Below are 16780 nucleotides of genomic sequence, written 5' to 3' on the forward strand. Positions count from 1 at the left end.
AACCTGCTGAGGGAGGAAGGCTTGGGGACAGGAGGGCAGTCCTGCAGGAGAGCGATGTTGGCTGGGTTGGTTGGTTAGGGCTAACGGTCTGGAAAGTTTACACAAAGCAGTGGTGACTGGTGGTCAACCCTGATGGGGTTAAGTCAAGGTTTCAACAGCAGTCAGGAGTGTGAAGGTCTTCTGGTGGCTTTTAAGTGATTAATTCGCCTTATTTCTGCCTGCTCCGTCCTCCAGCCTTAGTGACTGCATTGAGTAAGTTGAGGGCATCCCAGAATGTTTCTTTTACTTGCATGTAAGCTCCATGAGAGCAGGTGTTCTGTGTCCTGCCCTGCCCTCAGAGCCTAGGCAGAACTCAGGGGAATGAATACGTAAATGCATGAAGTGTCACTTTAGCCCTGTCTGAAGTTCATGGCATGAAGTTAGTGTGGGAGGCGAGAGGGTGGTGGGAGCCCCCAGGGGTCTGGCTGGGCGACCCGGGGGAAGTTACAGTAGCCTGGGCTTGTTTCATCTTTGCTGGAATGGGGACAGATGACACGGTCCACCGGGTGTGCATGAGGACTGGAAAGAGTGCACACAGCTCTCAGCAAGTGTGGTGTCCTTTCCTCTCCCTGTCCTCACGCTCCCTGGCATCATTCACCTGTTGAGATGAAGATTCTTGATCATATGGGTCAGAAATACCGCAGTCCTTCTCCCCAAGGTCTCTCAAGGAGATCTTTGTGTGGCGAAAGCACGAAACCAACAGAGGCAATGTGGCGATGTACAATTAATTGAGATTTTTGCCCCAGATCTTAAAGTAGGGCTCGCGAAGCCCTCCCTCAGGGATTGCGTTCTTCTGTACTGCACAGATTTAAGGAAATTCAAGCCCTAACTCTGTAAGGCTTCTATGAAGTCGACATAGATGGCAGCCCAGATAGGACCACAATAGCCAAGGCTGCAGCTCATGTCATCCTTCTGCACTCCAGACCAGGGGACCTGAACCCCACAACCTCCAGGGGCAGGTGAGGGATACAGGAAAGAGAAAGGTGGTAGGCGTGGCCTTGAACCCCTGGGAAGCTCCACCCACTGGAACCAGGCCAATCAGTGCCTTGGGATCTAACCAGCCACATCCCCTCTCCTCTTCCTTAGAGAATGAGAACCACTGAGGGACGTGCAGAGCTCCCCCTGCAGGCCAATACCAATCACGAACAGGGGTTTCTCTTCCAGGTGGGTTCACTACACTACTCAGTGTCTAACTTCGAGGCAAATGCTCAAGGGACACAGTGGAAGTGGTCTGTGGCACAGGGCAGGAGGACCTCTTTCTAGGAAGCCGATGTATTACACATACCTCTCGTCTCCCAGGCTTGGAGGCAAGGCCGATTAAGCTGCTACACAGCCCCCTTTTGGTGTGCAAGCCTGCTGTTGTTGTAGGGTAGTGCCTCTGTCCCTGTGCAGGACAGGTGGCTGCTGGGGTCCTTCTGCATACCAAGACCTCTGCAGCCTCCTGCTGCCCAGAGCAGAGCAGACCCTGGCCATGCCAACCTAGGGCCAGCGTCCATACTTCATCTGCCTGACCACAGGGCATTGGGATGGCAGGAGTGAACCTCTGTAGCTTATTTCATTGCAAGGAAACTAAAGCCTTCAGTGACTGGGGATTTCTTTAGACCTGTTCAGCTATGCTTGTGCTGCAATGAAATATTCTCTCTCTCTCTCTCTCTCTCTCTCTCTCTCTCTCCTTACAATAAGATTCACCACAGTTGATAGAGATCATTCTCATTACCAAAGAGTTCTAATGTGCTTTCTCCTTTGTTGTTAATCCCCTTCCACCCTGACCCCTTTTCTAACCACTGCTTAGTTTTGCCTTTTCCAGAATTCCCTATGAATGAACACTAGAGTAGGTAGTCCTTGTGTTTAATGTCTTTCTGTTAGCAGAGTGCTTTGAGATGCATGAATGCTGTGTGTGTGTGTGTGTGTGTGTGTGAGTAGTTCATTTCTCCTCATCGCCAAGACACCCTGCATTGTGTAGTTGTACCACACTTTGTTTTTTTTATTAACATCTTGAAGGATTTCTGTTGGTTCCTTTTTTTTTTTTTTTTTTTTTTTTGGCTGTTACATTTGGTGCCCTGTATGTGCAGTTTGCCTTCCACAACTCAAACTGCGTATCACAAATACTCAAAGGGCAGGCGTGTGGCCTAGCAGTCATGATACCAGTTAGGATACCCACATCCCCATCGGAGTGCCTGGGTTTCATGGCCGGCTCTGGCTCCTGACTCCAGCTTCCTGCTGGTGTAGACCCAGGCAGGGCAGCAGGGGTGGCTCAAGTATGTGGGTTCCTGCCACCATGTGGGAGCCCTGGATTGAGTTCCTGGCTCTTGGTTTCAGCTCTTGACTACTGTGGGCATTTGAGGAGTAAACCAGCAGATGGCATCTCTCTCTCTCTCTCTCTCTCTCTCTCTCTATCTCTCTCTCTCTCTCTCTCTCCCTCACTCTTCCTCTCCCTCTCTCCCCTGCTTCTCAAATATGTTTTTAAAATAGAAAAAAAAATTGAAAGAAATTCAGTCTGTACTGATTATGTACAGACTTTTTACTTGTCATAATTTCCTCCACACAGTAGAACAACTATATACATGGTATTGGGCATTGTAAGTAATCCAGGGGCCAGTGCTGTGGTGTAGTAGGCTAAGCTTCGCCTATGGTGCCGGCATCCCATATGGGCGCCAGATCATGTCCCGGTTGCTCCTCTTCTAATCCAGCTCCCTGCTTATGGCCTGGGAAAGCAGTGGAAGATGGCCAAAGTGCTTGGGCCCCTGCACCCGCATGGGAGACTTGGAAGAAGCTCCTGGTTCCTGGCTTCAGATTGGTTCAGCTCCAGCCGTAGCAGCCAATTGGGTAGTGAACCAGCGGATGGAAGACCTCTCTCTCTGTCTCTCCTTCTCTCTGTCTGTAACTCTGCCTCTCAGATAAATCTTTTTTTTTAAAGTAATCTAAAGATGATTTACAGTATACTCAGAGGATTGTGTTGCTTATATGCAAATACTGTACGATTTTATATATGGACCTGGAGCAGTCTTGGATCCTGGTATTTGGAAGGGGCCTGGAATCGATACTCTGAGCTACTAGGTGATGCCTGTGTATGTGCAGTGGCTGTAGACCTTCCTGTGCAGGGTTTTGCATATTTCATCTCACCGAGCAGGACTTGTGGATCATCTCCAGGCAAGGATTATTGATAAGAAACTGCCCACTGCATCCCAGCATGGCTCCGCCAGCCCACAGCCCCTCTCTGCATCATAGGAAAATCCAGTGGTGCTCCCTCCTCACTAGCACTTGGTATCATCCATGTCAGCGTTCTAAAATTTTAGTAATTGTAGTAGGCAGAAGGCTTATTGTTAAATTCTGAAATGCACAGTTTCCTTAGGAGAAACACTTGGCACTTTAATAGCACATAGTCAACTTCCTGTGTCTGTCTGTCTGCTTGCTTGCTTGTGTTCCGTCTCTGTTGGTAGAACATAAGTTTGCAGATGGCACCTGCCTCAATAAATACCTCTGAATGTGTGAAAGAAGGAAGGAAGACACGTGGAGCCCCCTGCAAAGCCTGGGCTGTCGCTTCAGCCCTGGGTCGGAATGGAGGCCCCTGCTACTCACTTCTGCAAGGCAGCATGTCGCAGATGAAGTGCCTTCCTGGCCAGGCTGGAAAGGGGAAGAAGGAATGGCGTAGTTAGAATGGTGCGAAATGAGCATTTCTGTACCAAGGAAGGACCTGCAAAAGCAGAGAGTGGCATGTCTGGGGACATGAACCAGTTCTGGGTGCTGAGGACGCTGTGGGTGTCCAGGGGCAGAGCTGGGGTCGCTCTGGGGACAGGGGCATCAATAATGTGAAACTTGATGTTTTCTGGGTGCCTGAAGCTTCTAAGACCTTTACGCGAGTGGGTCTGTTTTCTCTTTCCCCAGTCTTGCACTGTTAGCCTTAGCACTAGCATCATCTCTAGTTAACAGACAAGGAACGCCAAGCAGACAGAAGTGAATGACTTGCCCCAAGTCAGACAGTGAAGAACGCAGTTCGGTTTCTGCCCCAAAGGCTGTTCCTAAAACCAGAGCATCACTACAGCCAGGTTACCGAGGGGGTTCTTGGGCGTTAGGGAACCGAGCAAGCTGCTGTCGGGAGTAACCTCCAAAACACAGCGACTTCAACGAGACAGGAGGTAGGTTTCCCTCGGATGCCAAAGTCCAAAGCTGACTCTATGGCTTTGTCCCTTCCACACATAGCTTTGAGTCTGGGTCCGAGGCGGTCGCTTTTAATTCTCACCTTCTTCAAGCCAGGGGGATGTGAGGGAGGGGACAGAGAGGTCTTCCACCCGCATCCCACATGGCAGCAACAGCCAGGGCTGGACCAGGCTGAAGCCAAGAGCCAGGAGCTCCATCCGGGCCTCCCATGCATACACCTTTGGTAGAGAAGGCCCCGAAGCACATACATCCCTTTGGTCAGAACCCAGGAATGTGAGCACACCAAGGAGCAAGGGAGGCCGGGAAATGTGGTCTCTAATCGGTGCCCACGAGCTCCGATAAAACCCGAGCGTTCTGTTTAAAGAGAACGGTGTTGGGGTGGAGGTGGGCGGACCCATGTTACAAGAACAGACTGCCCAAGGTGGCAGGTGCAGAGAGCCTGAAGGCAGAGAGCAGGTGCACGGGGACTTGGGCGGCCATGAGACATGCAGGTCTCCACACCTGCAGCAGGAAGGGAAGGGTTTCCTAGAAGAAGGTGACCCACAGGTAACCTGAGAGCAGCTTAGGCTAACCTTCCAGTGAGAGATGAGGGGCGCTCCAGGGTGCAGAGGGGGCAAGGCAGGCCTGTAGGTGTTCTTCCTTATGCTGTTTCTCTCATAAGGCCCGGGATGACTCCCTGGGTTATCGAACGGCCAAGACAGCAGCCACTACCCTCCTGGCTGTGGTCCTGGCAAAGTCCCTACATGCGGGGCCCTGGGGGAGCTGGGCTTCCTGTCACAACCTGCAGAGCTCTGGGCTTTGTCTGGTGGGTGACAAGGGACTGGCCAGTGACTTCTCACAGTGGGGTTTGGTCCCAGACTTGGGTTTCCCATGACCTCAGAAGTATGCTTGGAGAATGAAAGGTGGTGGTGGGCGGGGAGGGCGGGGCAGACAGGAGCAAGGAGTCATCCTGTTTTGTTGATGCACCTGCCACTGTGTCTGGTTGTCTTTGGAGACCTTGCCACAGGCAGAAGGCAGTAGGCTGGGTTCTCCAGTGGACCAGGTAGAGGCTTTGCAGGTGGGATGATAGTGTGCTGGGTCAGGAATGGGACTGACTAGCTGTTAGTCATTCATTCATTTGTTCATTCCGGGATGATTTTTCCAGCACTGTGTTTGGGCACAGGGCTGCCATGGTGGCCCTGACAGGTGAGATGAATGCTGGGGACCCACTCAGTTCCTGGTGAGGTCTGCAATGAAATTCTCCTGGGCATCCACACTGATGCTGGCTCCTTTCTCTCGGCCTTAGGACCCCCGGAGCAAACACAAGTTCAAGATCCACACGTACTCCAGCCCCACGTTCTGTGACCACTGTGGATCCCTGCTGTACGGGCTCATCCACCAGGGGATGAAATGCGACAGTAAGTACTGTGCCTGCCGCCGAAGCCACGCACAGGGCAGTGACCACATGGTGTAGATCCACATCGGCAGCAATTTCTCCCGGGCCCCGGGTGGGGCTGGGGTGCTTTGTCATTGCCTAATGACCTGCTCACCCCATAACATAAAACCTTGCAACAGTAGCCATCCTTTAGTTCACGGCTTTTCTACAACGCCATCCTTGGGGGCTGGGCTGGGCTTACTTGTGTGGACTTGATGGGTTAACAAGTGGGCTGTCTGGGCCTGGTGGTCTCCCCCACCCTGTGTCCTGAAGGTCGGCCTGTGGTCATCTGCATGGGAATGACAGGGCCACTTGGGCTTCATCGGAGGTGGGCCAGCCTGGGCTTGCTCCCACAGCACACACCGGGTCCCAAGAGCTTCCAAAGGGCAAGCCTCTGCTTCCCTGTGGCACCCACCATTTGTGCTGGCCAGGCTGGGGTGGGGGGAGGCAGGTGGAGCGCGGGACTCCTGTTTATTCCTTAAGCAACGTCTGGGGCGGGGAGTGAACAGGCTCTGAGAGCTGCAGCAGCAGAGGCCCAGGGAGAGGCTCCACGCGCTGGTGGCTCCCAGGGTCCTGTGGCCCTGCAGCGGGCTAGGCAGTCCTGCGGCCAGTCCTGAGGCCAGAGGGAGAACTCACGGGGGCGGGGAGCGACAGAGACAGAAGCACACACAGACAGGCGCGGGACGGACACACACAACGCAGGTGCAGGGAGGGCGATGGGACGTGAGAGTTCCAGAATCAGCTAGAGAGAGACTCTGGCCGGCGGATAGCCAGAACAGACAGCAGAGAGATGCACTTACACGGGCTCGTGCAGCCATAGAGACCTGAGACAGAGGGAAGGAGAGAGACACGCGGGGAGATGGGGAGAGGCAGAGACCAGTCTGTCAGGGCTGGGGGCAGAAGAGGGGAAGCCCTTCTGATGAGACCCGGCAGGGCGAGGTGGCCTGGGCTCCTGGAGGGGATAGGGTGGGGTGGGGTGGGAAGGACCTAGCTGGCTCTGGTGGGCAGACGCCCGCAGCCCCGCGCCTGAGCTGAGCCTCCGTCTGCCCCACAGCCTGCATGATGAACGTGCACAAGCGCTGTGTGATGAACGTCCCAAGCCTGTGCGGCACCGACCACACCGAGCGCCGCGGCCGCATCTACATCCAGGCCCACATCGACCGCGAGGTCCTCATCGTCGTCGGTAGGTGGCGCTGGGGCTCAGGGGAGGGAGGAGGCGCGGGCAGGGGCAGGGAGGGGGTCCTGACGCTGCCTTTGCGCCCCCCAACCCATCACAGCCCCTCCCTGCGCAACCTGAGCGCGCGTGCCTCCAGGCTCTGTGTCCGCTGCTAGGCCTGGCCCGAGCTCAGACAGCGGCCGCCCGGCTTTGTAGTTTTCAAAGCTGATGCAGAATGAGTGTCTGGGTCGGGGAGGCCCACTGTGATGCTTTGCCACACATGTGCACTGCTCGGTGATTAGATCAAGTTCAAGTTCAAAGGCGTGTGGGCTCCCATCCCTCCTCCCCCTCCCTTTCCCAGCCTGTGCAGTTCTGTTTCCCTTAATCAGACAGCAGAGGAGCAAAGCTTGCTCTTTGCCATACTCTTGCTGCGGGAAACATAGGGTCTGGATGCTGAACACTGAGTTTATTATGTCCGACTGACCGGGAGGGAGAGAGTGCAGTCCAGGGTGTACCCCTGGCTGTCCATGTATCTGAAATATTTCTTTATTTAATCTGACAGTGGATGTCTGGCCCTGCCACGTTGTTCTCTGTACGTGTTTGCTTGTCTGCAGTATTTCCCAATAATAAGAAACAGGGACCGTGCAGGTTGCTGGGGAGCTGCAGTGACGTGGTGGTGGTGGGGGAGAAGGGTGAGGCCTGTCACTCTTGAATGGGGCGTTCGAGTCGCTTGCGGCTGTGACACGTGACGCGCAGGCAAAGTCGGGGTTCAGCTGTGCTGGGCCGGCACACGCTCAGCCAGAGGTCTTGGTAAACCCAGCTCTGAACTGGATACGAACAGAACTCAGACGAAGGGATTTTGTCTCAAGGCTGCGACACTGCAGATGCTACAGAACGCGTGAATGACTTGGTAGCTTAGGAAATGGGTCGTGGAAGAGATGGGTTTTGCATAAACTGGCCCATATCTGGGGCCCCGGAGTGGTTCTGCAGCTTTACCTAAGCCGTATAAGAGTTGGAAAATAGCGCTGTCAAAAAGGATTTCTCTTTGGAATCCTGAGGTTGGGAAAACCCGGTGCATTTCATTGTATTGCTTTTTCCTCCGAGAGGATAGAAAGCAGCTGGCTGCCTCCCACGGGGATGCTTGGGGGTCCCTGGGGAGAACCTGGCAGTCACAGGGTCAAGAACAGTGGGATTTTCCCCACCAACTCAGCTCCCAGAGGCCAGCGGGACAACAGTGGGACTCTGCTGCCCTCTAGTGCCAGCCTCTAGGAACTACATGGCAGCCGCCAAACTTGTGTCACAGTGCCCAATCTTGCATGTTCTCGATCCACCTTGCCAAACGCCAGTCTTCCTCATGCATGAGCGAAGAGCATAAAAGAAGTTACTCTACTTAAGGCTCACACCATTAGTAATGATAAATCAATAGCTAACGTTCATCGTGTTTTTATCTTTTTTTTTAAGAAAAGATTTATTCATTTATTTGAAAGGCAAAGTTATAGAGAGGGAGCAGGAGGGAGGGAGGGAGGGAGAGAGAGGGAGAGAGAGAGAGAGAGAGAGAGAGAGAGAGAGAGAGAGAAATCTTCCATCTGCGGGTTCACTCCCCAATGGCTTCAATGGCCAGGGATGGGTCAGGTCAAAGCTAGGAGCCTGGAATATTCCATCTGGCTCTTCCATGTGGGTGGTGGTGGCCCAAACACTTGGCCATCTTCTGCTGCTTTCTCAAGCACATTATCAGGGAGCTGGATCAGAAGTGGAGCAGTCTGAACCCGAACCATGCCCATATGGGGTGCCCTGTCTCTCAGGCAGTGGCTTAATCTGCTGTGCCCACAACACCAGCCCATCATCGTGTTTTTTTATTTTTTATTTATTTATTTATTTTTTTATTTTTGACAGGCAGAGTGGATAGTGAGAGAGAGACAGAGAGAAAGGTCTTCCTTTTGCCGTTGGTGCACCCTCCAATGGCCACCGCGGTAGCTCGCTGCGGCCGGCGCACCGCGCTGATCCGATGGCAGGAGCCAGGTGCTTATCCTGGTCTCCCATGGGGTGCAGGGCCCAAGCACCTGGGCCATCCTCCACTGCACTCCCTGGCCACAGCAGAGAGCTGGCCTGGAAGAGGGGCAACCGGGACAGGATCGGTGCCCCGACCGGGACTAGAACCCGGTGTGCCGGCGCCGCAAGGCGGAGGATTAGCCTAGTGAGCCGCGGCGCCGGCCCCATCATCGTGTTTTTAATGTACCAGTCATCATGCAGAACACTTACAAGCACCGTCTTGTTAAAATTTCTTTTGCAACTCTAATGGGATATGTATTATTCTTTTACAGCGAGGGAGAGAGAGAGAGAGAGAGAGAGAGAGAGATACAGAGAAAGGTCTTCCTTCTGTTGGTTCACCCCCCAAATGGCTGCAACGGCCAGCACACTGTGCTGATCCGAAGCCAGGAGCCAGGTGCCCCCTCCTGGTCTTCCATGCGGGCTCAGGGCCCCAAGCACCTGGGCCATCCTCCACTGCCCTCCCGGGCCACAGCAGAAAGCTGGACTGGAAGAGGAGCAACCAGGACAGAATCTGGCGCTCCAACTGGGACTAGAACCTGGGGTGCCAGTGCTGCAGGTGGAGGATTAGCCTAGTGAGCTGCGGTGCTGGCCTGGGATACATATTATTCTATGCATCAGGAAACAGGAGTAGGGAGCCACACACTGCCTCACCTGGACCTTTTTTCTCCCCTAAGCGCTATGCTAGGGGACTTCCACAAGTTCATGGAAAAATGGTGCAAACACTCATTGAAACCCATGTTGTTTTCCTCCTAATGTGCATCTCCCGGGAACTTTTAGAAGTACCCTTGGTTGAGGGTACTTTTTAGTGTGCTTACCCTCCTCCCAACACTTCTACCTTACTTTTCCTCTCAGGTATTCAGGTATGGGGGGGGGGGAGGCATTTCCTGGAGTCTTTGTTCTGATCTGATGCACTATAACCTCCCTTCAAGGCCAAGGTCAGAGATATGCCAAGATACACCCTGGCATGTGAGAGCCTTGGTCACAAACCAGGGATTCCCAAGCAATCCCAAGACACTCCTGGGACTGAGGGGCTGTGTGTTTCCTAGGGGTTGCCGCGAACAAGGACCACACACGTGGGTGGCTTCCCTGTGTTCTGGAGACCCGAGGTGGGGAATCACAGGTCAGTAGGTTGGGTGGGGCTCTCACATTGGGGCAGAGAGGAGACTCAGAGCTTGTCCGGGTTTCCCCTGAGCGTGGATACAGCAAGATGACAGTCATCTGCAAGCCAGGAGAGGGGTCCTCACTGGGCACCTGCGACAAATGAAATCTGTGGATAAAGCCGAGCAGGGAGTGGTGTTTTGCTACAGCAGCTGGAGCTGTGAACTGCTGGGGTTGGCGCTGGGGAGGCAGAGTAACCGCTGGGGGTTAGATGGTTTCCCTGCAGCTGAGGACAAGTGTCTGGACCAACAGCAGTACTCGCGGCCGCCAGCGATGGGAGCCTTGGCCGTGGCATGCAGGGGAGCTGAGCTGGAAGTCAGAAATCCCAAGCATCTGCGGCACCCGGGTATCTCTCTGACCTCTGACCTGTCCCGAGTCAATGCTGGGCTTCCAGGTCCCTCCTCCTTGACTTTGAAGAGACAAATTCCGCAGGAGAGAGCTCCAGGTGGAGTGGGGTCCTTCTTCCCAGCAGCCCACTTGCTATTCGCCCCTGGGGCTGCTGGCATCCATGTTCACTTCTGCCAACATGGTTCCTGTGGGTCAAGATCAGGATGGAAACCTGACCAGTTCTTAGAAAAAACAAATAGATGAGGCCATGGGGCACAGCAGGTTGAGCCTTCACGTGGGATGCTGGCATCCCGTGTCAGAGTGCCTGGTTCGGATCCCAGCTCTACCACTTCTGCCCCAGCCTCCTGCTAATGCAATCCAGGGAGGCAGCAAGCCATAGCCAAGGTGCTTGGGTCCCTGCCTTCCACATGGGAGACTGGCTCCTGGCCTCTGACTTTAGCCTGGCCCAGCCCTGGCTGTTTTAAGCATTTGGGGAGTGAACCAGCAGATGGAAGATCTCTCTCTCTCTCCTCTAACAAATAAACTATAAGTAACAAAAATATTACAATAAATGAAATATAAATAATAAATAAACCTTTTACAAAGTCGCTGGTTTCCCCTTGTCTTTAGGCTAGAACGAGGTCCCCTTCAGGCTTCCTCCCCAGCTTGCACCTGCGGGCTCCATATCCTCTGCAGGAACCCTTGTTTTCCCCCAGAGATGAACTCTGCCTCTAGCGCTTAGCTCATTTCCACCAGTAGAGGGCGCTTTCTCTGTCCTCCCCCTGCTGCACATGCTCATGGGGAGACCTTGACCTTGAACTTCAGGTTTTGTGTAGGAGTTGATCAGAGTCTGCCTTTCCCATGAGATGCCGACTCCGAGCGGACAGGGCTGTGTCCGCCTCCCGTCACCACTGTGTCCCCAGCACCCGGTGATGGAACCCCATGGAATACCTGTGGGATCAGTGGCTGTGCAGGAGCGCGAGGATCCTGCTGGATCCGAGGCCCTCACAGGTGGTCCCCAAGCCAGAGTCCCAAGCGGAAGGTCAGCTGAGGAGAACCGAGGTCACTCAGTTCACACAGCAATCTTGCAGGAAGCAGAATGTAGAGCAAACCTGAAGTAGAAGGTGCAGGATCACCAGCAAGTGTGGCCGGGCCTGGGACCCACCCTATGCAGCCGTGACCAGCCCTGCTCCTGGGGCAATGGCGAAGAGACACAGAGCAGCGGGCCTTGTAGCATCATGAGCCGCCGTGTGGGCGTCACGATGTTTTGATGTGGGACGTGGGCGTCTCTGCAGGTGGCTTACCCCAGCCTGAATGCCAGTTCCAGGCAGCCCAGTGCTGCCAGTCTCCCCTGCATCTCCGTTACCTCCGAATCCATCACCCTTTCTGTGTCTGTATTGTGTCTCCCCAAAGCTGGCCTGTTCTTTAAAAAAAAAAAAAGAAGCCCAAAGGAGCAAGCTTGTTATGTCTCTGCTGGGGACTCCCAGCATCCCCACCGTTGTGCTCTGCACTGTGCGATCCAGAAGCTTCTGGACCCAAATATCTTCCAGACGGACCCAGGGCTTCCCGATGCTGTCATCTGTAACTCCCTCCCCAAGAGTTTATAGCCACGCGTCCAAAGAAGACGAGCACCAAGGAGATGGAAACCCTTGGCTGAGGGTGGGTGCTGTGGCACAGAGGGTAAAGCTGCTGCTTGGGACACCTGCCCCCTGTATCAGAGTCCTGGCTACTCTGCTTCCAATCCGGCTCCCATCTAACGTGTCTGGGAAGACAGTGAATGATGGCCCAAGTACCTGGGCCCCTGCCACCCACATGGGAGATCTGGATGGAGCTCCTGGATTCGGGCTTCAACCTGGCCTAGCTCTGACTGTTGGGCCATTTCAGGAGTGAATCCGCGGATGGATGATATTCTCTCTCTCTCTCTCTCCCTCTCTCTCTCTGTTATTCTTTCAAATAAATAAGGAAAAAGTGAATAACTAGATCTCAAAACAATTCTTGAGAGGCTCTGGGGGAGGTTGAGGCTCACATCCACCCGAACCCTGGATTGCGAGAGAGCTGTAGAAGCCTCTCAGGATGGCGAAGCTGGTGTCCCGCAAAGCCTTTTCTTTAAGGTGATCACCATATCCCCTCGAAGGTCTGGGCATTTGAAACACAAAACCGGAAGGACCTGCAGAGGCCATTCCTTCTTTGTGCCCAGCCAAATGCTTCCCCTGAGCTGCCTCACAAGGAAAAGTGCGGAGAAGCAAAGCTGAACGGCGTTGAAGAAAAAGCCAGATAGACCCGACCACGCATCAACAGTCTGGATGTGAAAGGACCATAAACCAGGCCACTAGGTCCCACTAGGGGGCAGTGTTGGCCTTCAAATCCGTTTCTCCCCGAAGGCTGTCTTCCAAGAGATGCCTGGGTATGTGAGCCCACGTCCCATCATTGTCCACACTGGAAGGTTCTGCAGATTACAGCTGAGTCCACTGTGGCCCGGGAAGGGGCCACTTCTTCAGGCTGCAGGTGGAACCGGGATAGGACCCAGATCCAGTGAACCTGCCCCTTCCCCTTTCACTCAGGTCGCATGTCCCTGATGTGAAATGCTTGAGTCCAGGTGCAGTTAGGGTTTCCTTTTTTTTTTTGTTTAATTTTGAAATATTCGCATACATATAAATGAAATCTCTTATGAATGGGACCCAAATCTAAACATGTGATTCATTTATGTTCGTAGGCACCATATATGCATAGCCTAAAGGTAATTTTTAATAATTTTGTGCATGAAATAAAGAGTGTGGAATTTTCCATTTGTGGCATCACATTGATGCCCAAAGTGTCTCATGTTTTGGAGCTTTGGATGAGGGATGTTCATTCTGGGCTGGTTTGTAATTCCTTCCCATTTTACCATAAAAATTTTCCACCATTAGCCAAGTGGGAAGAATATTACAATTACCACTCATTTATCCACCACCTACATTCCTACCATTACTGTTAACTATGCTTGCTTTGTCACCTGTGCGTCTGCCTCACTATCCATCCATCCGTCTTTTTTTTTTTTTTAAGATTTATTTACTTATTTGAAAGTCAGAGTTACACACAGAGAGAGGAGAGGCAGAGAGGGAGAGAGAGAGGAGAGGTGGAGAAGGAGAGAAAGAGGCAGAGGGAGAGAGAAAGAGAGGGAGAGAGGGAGAGAGAGGGAAAGGGAGAGGAAGAGGGAGAGGGAGAGAGGGAGAGAGAGAGAGGGAGAGAGGGAGAGAGGGAGAGAGGGAAGAGAGAAAGAGGGAGAGGTTTTTTATCCACTAGTTCACTCCCCAATTGGCCGCAATGGCCGGAGCCAGGAGCCAGGAGCTTCTTTCTGGTCTCCCATGTGGGCCAAATCTTTGGGCACCTGCACCAGTGTAGGAGACCTGGAGGAAGCTCCTGGCTCCTGGCTTCGGATTGGCGCAGCTCCGGCCGTTGCGGCCAATTGGGGGAGTGACCCAGCAGATGGAGGACCTCTCTCTCTGCCTCTCCATCTCTCTCTGTGTAACTCTGACTTTCAAATAAATAAATAAATCTTTTTTTTTAAAAAAGGAGGTTATAATGCAGTGAAGCGGCTCTGTTGAAAACTCTTCATGGTGTACTCATTAGAGAGCCAATTGCCTTAAGACACGTTCAGCAAGGCACTGTATTATTTTGCTTATTTTAAATTTTGTTCTTCTTGGATATTGTCCTAGGAAACACTGATTGTCTCTCTTAATGAACTAGGAGAGAAGCTTATGAAAAATGGAGCTCAAGGATTAGTTTATTTTGGTGACAAAAAAATGGAAGTCTGCCTATAAGGCATCTTCAAAAAGTTCATGGAAAATGTGTATTACAAACAAACCACACATGGATTCCAGAATTGTTTGCACCAAGTTCATTGCCTAACTCTACGTCCATGAACTGTCTGAGGTGCTCCTGTATATAGGGAGTCGCTGCACACCCCTGTGACTGGGGCAAGGGTCCCCTGCCTGCCTTTCCTTGGGTGGCCCAGCAACATCTGTTAGAATACGCATGCAAGGGCAGGGGTTTGAATCCCACATCAGAGTGCTTGGGTTGGAGTCCTGGCTCTGCCCCTGATTCTAACTTCCTGTTACCCTGGGAGGCAGCAGGTGATGGCCCAAGTAATAGGTCACTGACAAGGGAGACCCAGTTTAATTCCAGGCTCCTGGCTTTGCCCAGCCCCGGCTGTTATGGGTATTTGGGGAATGAAGCAGCAGGTGGAAGACCTCTCTCTCTCTCTCTCTGTGTCTCTTTTGCTGTCACTCTGCCCCTTCCAAATATGTAAAAAAAAATTCATTTTACAAATATGTATGCATATTGACTCTCAAGTTTCCCTTTGGGGAATGTATCCTAATGAAATGGAATACCAGCGTGAAAAGAAACAAAATGTCAAGCAAGCATGTGTGTGCATTTTTGATGCTTTATTTGCAGTGCAGATATTAGAATCAGCCTAATTAGGATCTGTCTATTTTATGGGATCTTATGCATTTGTTGAAACAGTCCTGTAGACTGTTCATCTTCTGTGTTTTTAATATGGGATCTGGCACCACAGGTGGTTTCACTCCGTGAAAATTCATCAAGTTGGCCGGCGCTGCAGCTCACTAGACTAATCCTCCGCCTGCAGCGCCGGGTTCTAGTCCCAGTTACTCCTCTTCCAGTCCAGCTCTCTGCTGTGGCCCGGAAAGGCAGTGGAGGATGGCCCAAGTGCTTGGGCCCTGCACCCACATGGGAGACTAGGAGGAAGCACCTGGCTCCTGGCTTTGGAACCGTGCAGCACTCTGGCTGTAGTGGCCATTTGGGAGGTGAACCAACAGAAGGAAGACCTTTCTCTCTCTCTCTCACTGTCTAACTCTGCCTGTCAAAAAAACAATTCATCAAGCTGTACAGTTATTTCTATATGTATATTATACTTCACATTATATTTCTATAGCTTACAAAGCTTAAGGAATAAAATTATAGAACTAAAATTCATATTAAAATTAAATTTAAAATATAAAAAATTATTGTACTAAATTATAGTAATAAAATTATATAAACAAGAGCTATCACTGTTTTTTTTAAGATTTATTTATTTACTTGAAAGTCAGAGTTACACAGAGAGAGAAGGAGAGGCAGAGAAAGAGAGAGAGAGAGAGAGAGAGAGAGAGAGAGAGAGAGAGAGAAAGGTCTTCCATCTGCTGATTCATTCCTCAATTGGCCGCAATGGGCAGAGCTAAGCTGATCCAAAGCCAGAAGCCAGGAGCCTCTTCCGGGTCTCCCATGTGGGTGCAGGGGCCCAAGAACTTGGGCCATCTTCTACTGCTTTCCCAGTCCATAGCAGAGAGCTGGATCGGAAGTGGAGCAGCCAGGACTTGAACTGGCACTGATATGGGATGTCGGCACTGCAGGCAGTGGCTTTACCCGCTACGCTACAGCGCCGGGCCCCAGAGCTATGACTATTGATATGCAGCAGAAGTCACAGCCTGTGGGTCAAATCTGGCCCACTACCTGTTTGTATAAATAAAGTTTTATTGGAACACAGCACACTTGCAACCTGGAGATGCAGCTGTCATACAGTGGCAGAGTTCATTGAGTGGCTGCAACCAATCTACAGGGTTTGCAAAGCCAAACTACGTGCTCTCCAGCCCTCACTGCAGACATTTGAAATGCCTGACCTCGAGGAACTTTGAGGATTAGCTTGCATGTGAATGTGTTTTAGGGGCATCTCATTTTGAAGAAATAAGTGACAGCAGCAGATACATCCGGTGTGCGGAGTTCATGATTGTTTTTCTAAGGGCAGGAAGAAAGGTGTGGAAGGATGTGGGCAGGTTGTAAGCACGGTTTGTAGAAGGATTGGAGCTGGAGAGAGGTCAGGGCAGGGAGGAGTGGCCTCATCTCTTTATGTCTCAAGAAGTGTTTCTCCAGTTGCAGTAGCTACATATCACTCTTGTTATTGTTTACAAATAAAAGTCTCTAACCAGGAGAAATCAATTTAAATGAGCAATCCCAATGACAATAAATGAGAAAGTTGGGCAGATAATGCCACAGACAGGCTCAGTGTGGGTAGAGCCGGACCCATGCTCTGTCTGTCTGGAGATTTCCGAGTTCCGTATTGACATCAGCATCCATCCGTGAGCTGGGCCTGTTCTCTGAGCTTCTCTGTGTTTTCCAGTTCCTGCCTTCATGCACCTTGTAGCTACCTCTCTCCTCCCATGTCCTGGCACCATGTCCTCTCGTCTGTGCATCTCGCTTGGCAGACCTCACATAAACACCCACACTGCCCCGTCCCTGTCCTCCCACCACCTCGAGGTCTAAGTCACCGATTGACAAAAATTCCAAACGTTCCTGCACCTGCCCATCCCGTTCCCTGTTGTGAGGCTTCCCAAGCCTCAGAGTTTCAGATGGGGGTGTCTGTATGTTGGGATCCTCTGTTGGCCCCGGCTGCTCCAAGGGTGACCCGTGAACGGCCACACCGCGTTCCCTGGGAGGTCATTGGA

The 16780-nt window shown here is 52.1% G+C and overlaps 1 protein-coding gene across 1 annotated transcript in view; it reads left to right on the forward strand.

The window, feature by feature from the left end:
* PRKCB (protein kinase C beta) overlaps positions 1-16780 on the forward strand; it is a 354584-nt gene that overhangs the window by 185896 nt on the left and 151908 nt on the right. Inside the window, exons 5-6 of the mRNA XM_062180053.1 lie at positions 5483-5594; positions 6666-6794. Of these exons, the coding sequence (XP_062036037.1) occupies positions 5483-5594; positions 6666-6794 (241 nt within the window). The remainder of the gene's footprint in view (positions 1-5482; positions 5595-6665; positions 6795-16780) is intronic.

Source organism: Lepus europaeus, chromosome 21 (assembly GCF_033115175.1).
Source record: "Lepus europaeus isolate LE1 chromosome 21, mLepTim1.pri, whole genome shotgun sequence".
In the NCBI taxonomy this organism is placed as follows: domain Eukaryota; kingdom Metazoa; phylum Chordata; class Mammalia; order Lagomorpha; family Leporidae; genus Lepus; species Lepus europaeus.